The sequence below is a fragment of the Betta splendens genome, chromosome 3 (assembly GCF_900634795.4).
Source record: "Betta splendens chromosome 3, fBetSpl5.4, whole genome shotgun sequence".
Classification (NCBI taxonomy): domain Eukaryota; kingdom Metazoa; phylum Chordata; class Actinopteri; order Anabantiformes; family Osphronemidae; genus Betta; species Betta splendens.
This window is the reverse complement of record NC_040883.2, coordinates 16,386,602-16,395,736: the sequence shown is the minus strand read 5'-3', so window position 1 is coordinate 16,395,736 and position 9,135 is coordinate 16,386,602. Positions and strand designations below refer to the sequence as shown.

Sequence of the window (9,135 nt, the reverse complement as noted above, 5' to 3'; positions counted from 1 at the left end):
CTAATATACCTACATATATTCTGTATTACCTAACAGTTTTTGTGAATTCCACCCCAGGCGTACACCAGGTTGAATCACTAATTTTGTCAGTTGTGTTGATGTTCATTGTCAACCTGTGTAGTATGAACCTCACCTATTCACAAACAATCATATTTGCTTTTTAGCTTGGGATAAGTAAACTTTTGCTTTGGGCAGACTTGTGCAAATACAAACGATCAAAATATCATAAACTATTTATTAAACATGTGCATTGCAAAATAAATAATACCATCACCACCAAGTTGAATGCTTGCGACAAGACTACATTGTTCAGTCAATCTGTCATTTTGACCATCTAGTGGAAATGACCAGACATTCACCTGCACGTTTAGAAAAAAGGCACACAAACCCCAGCATACAAACCCATATTTTATTTAACACTGATAAGAATTGTAACACAATGAGGTAAGTTAAATAATCCACATCTGTGACGTTCTTGAACCAGCGGCACCACAAAATATTCACCACCCTTTAGTAACAGTTCCACAAATTCTGCAAACAACAGTTAGCAAAATGTCCAGTCGGTTCAGGTCACAGTTTAACACAAACGCGTTTCTTCTTTTTCGGACAAAGAGGCTTACGGTCAGCCCTTTGTCCTTCAGTCGCAGATGCAAATTCACCAGTTGTGTACTTATTCATTTACTTTTTTGAAGAGATGAAACTCAGTAGAAAATACCCCCTGAGGGAGAAACATTCTTTGTTCTTCTGATGAGAAAGAAGCCACTACAGACAATGGCAGGCTCGCTCTGAGTTTGCTACCATTTCTGCTGATGACTTGGCACGGTGTCACAGGGCACTAGATAGAACGCAAGAGCACTCCAGCTTGCCTGTGCTGCAGCCGCGCTGTGCAGGTCAACGCTCCCGCACCGAAGAGCTGCGAGTGACCCCGCGGACGCCGGCTGCACCTCGCGCACCGGCAGCGCGCCTGCAGCACCGTCATCTGTGATGCTCTCAGAGTTTTGGACAGAGTGGTCAGAGAATAGTCTCTCTGCACTCAAGGCTCTGTTCAGACGGAGGGGAGTCCAGTGGGTTGGTGGAGGCGCTTGTTGTTTGCGGGATATGCTTGGGGTGGCGCATGGAGGGGGATGGGGACGAACTCAAAGCCCCGCAGCTCTGCAGGTGGAGGTCCTCCTGACCGCGCTTCCTGGGACTGCCCACGGCACACTGGGTCATCACCTGGGGAGCACATGTGATCAAAAAGAGGACCTTTGTCTGATTTGCATATTATACTGCCCACGGCCTCACCCGGTTACCTGATCAATGACATTGGCACTAAAAATGGCCTCCTCCATGTGTTTCTCGTCCGACTTGATGACACATTTGATGTTGTTGACGACCTGCTGGACTTCAGGAGGTAAACTGCAGCTTGAATGCTCCAGAAACTTAGCCACCAAGATTTTGGTGTCTTTGTACATCTTGAGGTCAGCGAGGGAGTGTGGGCGTTTGTGGGAGGAATGTGTGTGCAGGGACCGGGCTTTGAGGTTGAGGTCAACCTTCCTGTCCTCTTTCTGCTGCTTCCTGACACTCGAGTGACTGGGTTTAGCTGCAACTACCTCGGTGGAGGCTTCTTTCAGCTCCGAACCTAAAACAGAGGACATCTGTCAAGATGCATTTAATCACATCCACCCAAAGTCAAGGATAATGCCAGTGGATTTAGTCGTTGTGGGGTTTTTTTGTGACACAGATGTAAAACATTTTCATTATCAGCTCAGTGTTGCAGCTTAACTCTAATCTTTTCCCTTATGAATGCATACATATCAGATAACATAGTGTCGCTGTCCTGCCAAAACCATGTTCGTGTTCAAAATGTCAACTTTTCATTAGCTAAGAAAAACAGCTCTCTTCTCAGCTTTGTGATGATGCATTTTTTAAGATAATCCAGTTGTCCCCGTGGGTTCTTAAATGTTCACTTAGCTTGTGAAATATAAAACTTCATTAACACATTAATCCTTTATCTACATTGTAAAAATCCACTTCATAGGTTTTCCTGAAATACCTTTGGCTCAGTAATGTTTAATAATTTGGTATATTCCAGTTGTAATGGTTTGAGGCTCACTTTTTAGAGTTCACAGGACGTAAATGTTATTAAATGTGTGGTTTCTCCACTACTGCCAGGCTTCATTTAGTGTCTTGTTCAAACCTTGCTCGGGCGGCGTCGAAGCAGAGCCGTCAGCAGCAGCAGGGTTATTGACAGAGGCACAGCTGCCATTTTCTCCTGCAGAGGGAGCAACAAAGCTCATATTCATTTTAACAGGCGATCCAGCATGGCTCGATTATTTGTGTAGAGTTTATATTTGCTTAAAATGAATATATTAACAGACTAATTTAGTTCTAAATAATAACAGCATTATTCATGTAAAGTTTATTCTGCTTGCTATCCATCCACTTACTTCCAGCTGTGGAGGAGCAGGAGATGGGGTCACTGGTGGAGCGGACGATGCGTGCCAGCTTACGGTACCTCCGGGCCGCCCGGAGCCCCCGGGGTCTCTCGGAGGGCGAAGAGCCAATTTGGGTTGAGGTAGAGATGGGTTGTGATGCAGAGGAAGGTGACCAAACGCTGAAGCACAGCCTGGGCCCCCGCGGCCTGCTGGGAGGGGAGGGGGACGGAGAGGGAGCCATGGGGCTGATGGCCGAGGTTCCACCAGAGGAGGCCAGAGAGATGGGCGAGCAAGGCTGAGGCGGAGGGGGGACGCTGACAGGGAGGGTGAGCTTCCTGCTCATCATTCGTGCTTTGATAAGGGAGTGAGTCAGTGCTTTAGGCGGCTCATCTGGTAAGTGCTTGGCTGATGCGAGTTCATCACCGATGTGCATTGCAGCCCTGAGATCCTCACACTGATGGGTGCTCTCTGTGGAGTCCTCCTGGTCCAGATTGCTAAAGTTTTCCGAGGACCAGTCCGGGGAGCGCTCCAGGGACTCCTGGGTGTGCGAGGACTCGCTGTATCCGGTATCGCCGGGGCGAGCGTCAGCGCTGGACGCGCCGCGGTGGCGTCGCGAGGAGCCCCGCGTGCACAGCTCCAGGCTGGTGCAGCTGCCGTCCGCGGGGGCCGCGTGGAGCGTGCCGTAGGGAGACGAGTCGGAGCCCTGCACCTCCAGCGAGCACAGGTCCTCCGAGGAGCAAGTCTGGTCCTGATCAGCGACTTCGGACACCATGAGTGAGGCGCTGTCCACGGAGGCTGGAGAGGGAGGCACAAGCCATCAGCACGGCAAGAGGGAGAGAAAGACATGTCTGTCGCAACCGGTTTTACCCTGAGTGCTGATTCCTGCAGTAGTGTTCCTCTCACACGGGCTGGACTCTGTAGCCTGTTGCTCTATGCTGGTGGTGATCTGTCAGAGGAGATTATTAGTGGAGAGGGAGAGAATGCCGTCAGTACCGCCAAAAGACTATAGAGGGCGCTGTAAGACCACCGCATACACAGTATGGCTTAGTTTAAAGGGCAGGTGACCAGCACAGAAAACTACTGCAATATGTTGGGGTAAAGCTTTGAGCGGATTTGTTGTGTGTGACATTTATGCAGTTTGTTCTGCTCTCTGACCCATAAAATCACTGCCTGCTTCTTTCTACTGCAGGTAAGAAACTCTCCCAGTTCCCCCTTTCACATTTTAAAACAGATGTAAAGAGAACTATAGATTTAACACATGATATAAATGAGGGATTAAAGGCCTGTGGTGTTAAAAGATGTTGCGAACATAATAGAAGATAAAAGGATTTTCTGCCACGTCAGATTTTACAGTTATTTTTAGCTTTCACAATGAGAGCAAAACTGCATGCAATAACATTTGTTCAGAAAAACTTGAACAACATAAAAAAAAAAACGCACAACTTACATTATGGGAAAATCCCTTTAAGACCAGAATAAAACAAACAGACTTTCTATTTAAATCATGAATCTCATGTTTTGGGAAATTCACATTAAGACCAGGCAATTTGCACATTAGACTTTCAATTATTTTCTGCCTTAACCTTGAAATCTCCTTGTTTTTGTGAGCTCTAAATAAACACATTTTTTAAATTTATTTCATTTCATAAACTAACTAATTCTGTGTAAAAAACACAGAATCGGGAATCTGTTGTTTTTCCTTGCAGCTGACGCATCGTCACATGCATGTATTCTGCACGACTCTCCTCATAAGAGGCCGGTTTGCACTGTCATCTCTTTGCAGCAGTCTTGTAAGGACACAGTTTGCTGTTTCTCACCTGGCTAGCGGGCGTCTGCCCGACCACAGACTCGTAAGGAGGGGGCAGGTCTGTCGGGTAAAGAGTCCCTGGGCTGTTGATGGGAACCCCATAGATGGCACTGAAAGGCGAGTGGGGAAAATCCAGGTGCAGCCCTCTGACAGGAGCAAGAAACAAAAGCAGAGTTTTTACCAAACAAAAAACTATAAAAGCTCAATATAATCCAAGAGTTCACAATGGGACTCAAGGGAATCTGGCAACAGAGTCTGAATATAATGCATCTTACTTCAAATGCAATGTTTTCCTTATTTAAGGCTTAAGAAAGAAAAGATAAAACATATCCTGTGTTCTGCAAGACTCAGAAACTGTATTATTGTATGTGCACCACCACCTTTTTATATGGTGCCAATTATGAATAAGCAGCCATGCGTGCATTCATATCTTTTAATTACAACCCCATTCTCCTATAAAATGGCAGATCATGAAATACAACCTGAGAGTTTCCACCAATCATCCGCGGTATGATGATGTCATGACACATCGCTGGCCCTGGGCAGCGACACCATAAATGCTTCCTCCGCCTTGTTTATATTTATGGCATAATTGACAAACTGATGTGGCTTCCTGCCAAACGGCCACATCAGTAGCACCCTCTCTGGCAACACTGAGAATATGGAGAGAGCGATGGGGGCCGGGGTGGAGTGGGGGGGGGGGGGGGGGGGGGGGGGGGGGGGGGGTCACGGGTGTCGCAGCTGGCTGATGGGGGGGAAATGCTCAGATAGTCACGGATGTTAGTGTCACACGCTGACCACAGGCATCTTCTAAACACCCGTACGCAACGGCCTTACTTCCTCCTTTTGCTATTTGTGCTCTGTTTGCAGCCACACAGACGCGATGCTGATCACTTATGTGATGTCTCTCACCTCTGTCCGTCCATTGAGGGGGTGCAGGTGTACTCTGGGGGGTAGTACGGTGGAGGGGGAATGGGAGGGATGAACTCGTCAAAGTCCAGCGTCTGGTGCAGGATGGTTCCGTGGGGGGTCATGCAGTCAGCATTCAGGGCTCGTGCTCTGTGAGGCATGAACTAAGACAGCACAAGAAGACACATTATCCGCCCTTTAGGACACATGCTGCTGAGTGCCTGGTTGTTCATTCATTATTCTCATCCACAAATTGTCCTGGAGCTACCGCCATCCTTTTTCCAGCGCCTCCCTGCTGTTACTGTATGTACTCGTGCTCCTCTGCAGCAGCTACAGCTCAAGTGCTTTACTCAGGAACAGTGCACACACACACACACACACACACACACACACACACACACACACACACACACACACACACACACACACACACACACACACACAGTCCTTTTTGAAAGTACTGCACATTCACTGTCCTCACTCAGACTTTTCTAAGTGGGACAATTTGCCACTGCTGCCATTGACTTGGCTAAATTTACTGAGCTAAATAAAAAGGTTAACACCTCTTGTGGTAAATGGAAAATGAGGCCACTGCTGGAAACTCGGTTGGAGATAAGACACAGCGGTTTTGTTCTTTTCCGCTCACTGAATCGATCGCTGGATGTCACTGTGTTCGGCCGCATTCTGCTTCCTGCTGGCGCGTCTGCTTTATTGGCATCTTAATTTTCTACTTTGATGCAAGTTTGAGAGTTAGCCATGGATTATAGTTCATATCACACATTGTGGTCTATATGAAGTATCAACAAACGTGTATCTGCTAAAACTGTGTGCACTGAGGTGGCGGCTGCTGCTCAGGATGAGAAAGATTTCCATTAACATTTTTAATTGCTTTATAATCAGCCTTATGTTTTCATCCTAGTGACAGAAGTTTATCCATTATTTATGTTTTTTTTGTCCAAAGCAATTGGAGATTATGCTTGTGTAATTGCCCGTGAAGATTAATATTAATGCAGTGTGTGCATATATTTAGATATGTACAATTTTACTTTAACTTGTTCTTGGTGAAACTGGATGTCATTAGACCTGGGAGATTTTTCTGAATAATTCTGAACACACTTTAAATGACTGAGTGAAGCCCCAGCTATGAGTCCTCAATAAATTGTAAAACGTTAAAGGCCTCATCCGTGAAAGCAAAGAACTGAGCGGAAATGTCTGACAGCTTGATCTAAATAAAAGGAAACATCTTATTGGAGTGTAACAGCCTTCGTTTAGTGCCATGAATTGCTGAATAATTCAAGCAGCTCTTATAATTGTGATTCTATCACATGTATAATACCTGGCAGTGGTTTTGTCCGTTTCCGTGAGCATCTCCAGAGGAGCAGTCGTTGAACTACAGATCTTTATTGATGTGTGACCTGTACAGAGGTGAATCTAATGCTGACTAGTAATGTAATTATACCTTTTGGTGTGAGGCCAACCTTCGGACTCATGTACTGTGGCTGAGGTCACTGCTGATTCCTGCATCCTCCTGTCAGCTGTAGCTTCCATTAAGCCCAGCAGCGGTTTTAATCTCAGCATGGAAAACAATTCTAAGCAGTTCATGAAGTGTGTAAAATATATTTCATATTTGCTATCATGTTGGCAGCGTTGCTCTACCTTTCCAGTTGCTGATACTGTATGTTTAGAGGCATGAAATGAACTATTGTTGAGACACAAATGGAGCTTGGCCGAGCTAATTTCCCTCATGACCGAAGCATTTAGCTGTTGGTAACAGTTAATTGTTCCACATATACTGACAATACAAGGTCATTTTATGCGCTTGGTGATTATTTTATGAAGAAAATCCACAGAGATGTCAAGCTGTTGTTTGCAAATCTTGAAACATTTGTGGGATTAAGAAGGACATGGACAGAGCTGCAGAAGCAAAAGCCCTTTGCTGTGTGTTTACATTAAATTGTATTTACCAAGCAGCTGGATTAAGACAGGAAGCCCAAGCATTAGTTTCCACCATCTTAAGGCAGAAAGAGGCTGGCACATGGTTCCAGGGAGCCACGTGTTTGTTTAACCTGACGATATCCATCTCCAGACGGAAAAGAAAATAAAGTCAGCCATTGTTCCGTCACACTCACCATCTGCAGCACATCAGTGGAGACCATCTGCATACAGCACATGGCAGTGGCCAAAGCACACACGATGGTGGAGATGACGTTCAGGGCGCACACGCTGAAAAGCAGCTCCTGAAGGAGGGAGGAAACACGAGGAGGCGGTCAGAGGAGCAGAACGAGAGCGAGGAGAGCAAAGCGAGACTGACGGAGGCATAATGGGAACTTAATAAAGAGAGCGAGGAGAATTAAATGTGGAAGAAAAAGCACTCAGAGTAAACTAAAGGTACCAGCGTGTAAGTACACCAGAATCCAAGGTTAAGACTGAGCACATCCACACTACAGCTACGCAGTGAACAGCATGGGGACAAACCAGTACTGAATCTGTCAGCAAAAATAAATGTGCACGCTGGTGAAACAGTAGCCTGGCGCCCTGCGTCAGGGAAAAGCCTCACGACTGCACTGCACTGAGCTGCTGCTTGGGCCATTTATCTCAGAGGCAGCGCACAATTATCCTGAAATGTCTCCATTTCCAAACCGTTTTGAGTTTTGTTTGTCTTAACAAATGAATATTTCATCACGCTACTATGAATTAGTTTCCTGAAGAACATCACAGCGATAGCACCTGCCTAGAGATTGGCTCTGGGAATAGAAGCGGTCTGGCACGCAGAGCTAGAGGAGTGAGGACGACAGCAGCTCAGAACGCTGCCTCCAAATGAGAAAAGTGAAGCATTATTTATATATGTGTATGTGAAATCTGCAGATTCCTACTTGAATTAAGTAACAAAATGTATGCAGTTTATCAAAACAGAGAGCAAGAGAAATCAGTGGAAAGTCCCCTTAGAACCTGCTCTCAGATTTTAAGTCTTATTTGCTCATAGACTCAAAATCTTTGACTTAATGTGACGCACTTACATCAAGAGCTGTTAGTGATATGAACACATACAGTAAATAAAAAGGACTTTCCCTGATACTGAACTGAACTGATCAACGTGTCCTACATTCACCATGGGAAACCAAAACAGTCCATATTAAACACCGGATGGGAACGAGGAGGGTTTCCAGCCAGTTGGATTCTTATGGGCAACAGTTCATGAATGAAGCACCCCAGTTACCACAAAAAATGTTTTCCAGCCCATCGCACATTATTCAGCAGATTCAGGAGGCATATAATTACCAGTGACATTAAAAAGCCACTTGTGTGGACTTCTGATAATCTGCAGAGGGAAGAGCCTCCGGCTCCAGCTCCGAGGCGGTGCTCTGTTTTCAAGGTGCAGGTACCGTGACTTTTTAATGGAGGCTCCAACCCGATTCCATGATTCACTTCCCTTCCCCTTCAGAGGGTTGTGATGTGAAATGGACGGCGCTGGCGACCGCGGCGCTCACGTTTGCCAGTCCCGCAACTGTTTTTCAAACACGTTTGATATCCAGTAACTCGCTGCCAAAGATCAAGAGTGGGTGCCGGAATTTAAAGCGCTCGCGATGCCAGTTGGAGGCAGCGAGGCTTAACCCACGCGCTGCCAACTATAAAACACAACTAAATCATGTTTGTCTTGGAAGCGAACGCTGCGGGAGCACGTTTCGTGTTGGAGGGAGGCGCGGGTGACATTTTAAACAGGGAGCAGTAAAAACAGAAGAGGTGAGGGGACGCAGCTTCTGCATTCAACACCATAGTAAGGAAAGTGTTAGCACCGGTGTGCAGGAGCTAAATATGCAGAAAGTGATGTCTTGGAGACCGACTGCCACCCCATAATGACTGGCTGTGTAGCACTGAAGGCACACACGACCTCCTCGAGCCGCTCGTCAAACGCGGGCCTCCCCTCAGGAAGCCCCGCGGCAGCATGGAGGGGTCCGACCGCGGCCAAAGGCAGAACAGAGCTGTTCTGAGCACCCAAGCAGG

General features: G+C 46.5%; 1 protein-coding gene across 4 annotated transcripts in view; it reads right to left on the bottom strand.

Annotated features, from left to right (window-relative positions):
* Positions 1-395: 395 nt before the first annotated feature.
* fam189a1 (family with sequence similarity 189 member A1) overlaps positions 396-9,135 on the bottom strand; it is a 48,006-nt gene continuing 39,266 nt past the window's right edge. For all 4 annotated transcript variants that reach the window (XM_029143662.3, XM_029143663.3, XM_055507436.1 and 1 more), the window contains 8 exons: positions 7,263-7,370; positions 5,137-5,297; positions 4,235-4,370; positions 3,285-3,363; positions 2,430-3,212; positions 2,180-2,254; positions 1,293-1,621; positions 396-1,215 (listed from right to left, as the gene is read on the bottom strand). In XM_029143662.3, coding sequence (XP_028999495.1) covers positions 1,012-1,215; positions 1,293-1,621; positions 2,180-2,254; positions 2,430-3,212; positions 3,285-3,363; positions 4,235-4,370; positions 5,137-5,297; positions 7,263-7,370 — 1,875 coding nt within the window. In that variant the 3' untranslated portion in view covers positions 396-1,011. The remainder of the gene's footprint in view (positions 1,216-1,292; positions 1,622-2,179; positions 2,255-2,429; positions 3,213-3,284; positions 3,364-4,234; positions 4,371-5,136; positions 5,298-7,262; positions 7,371-9,135) is intronic.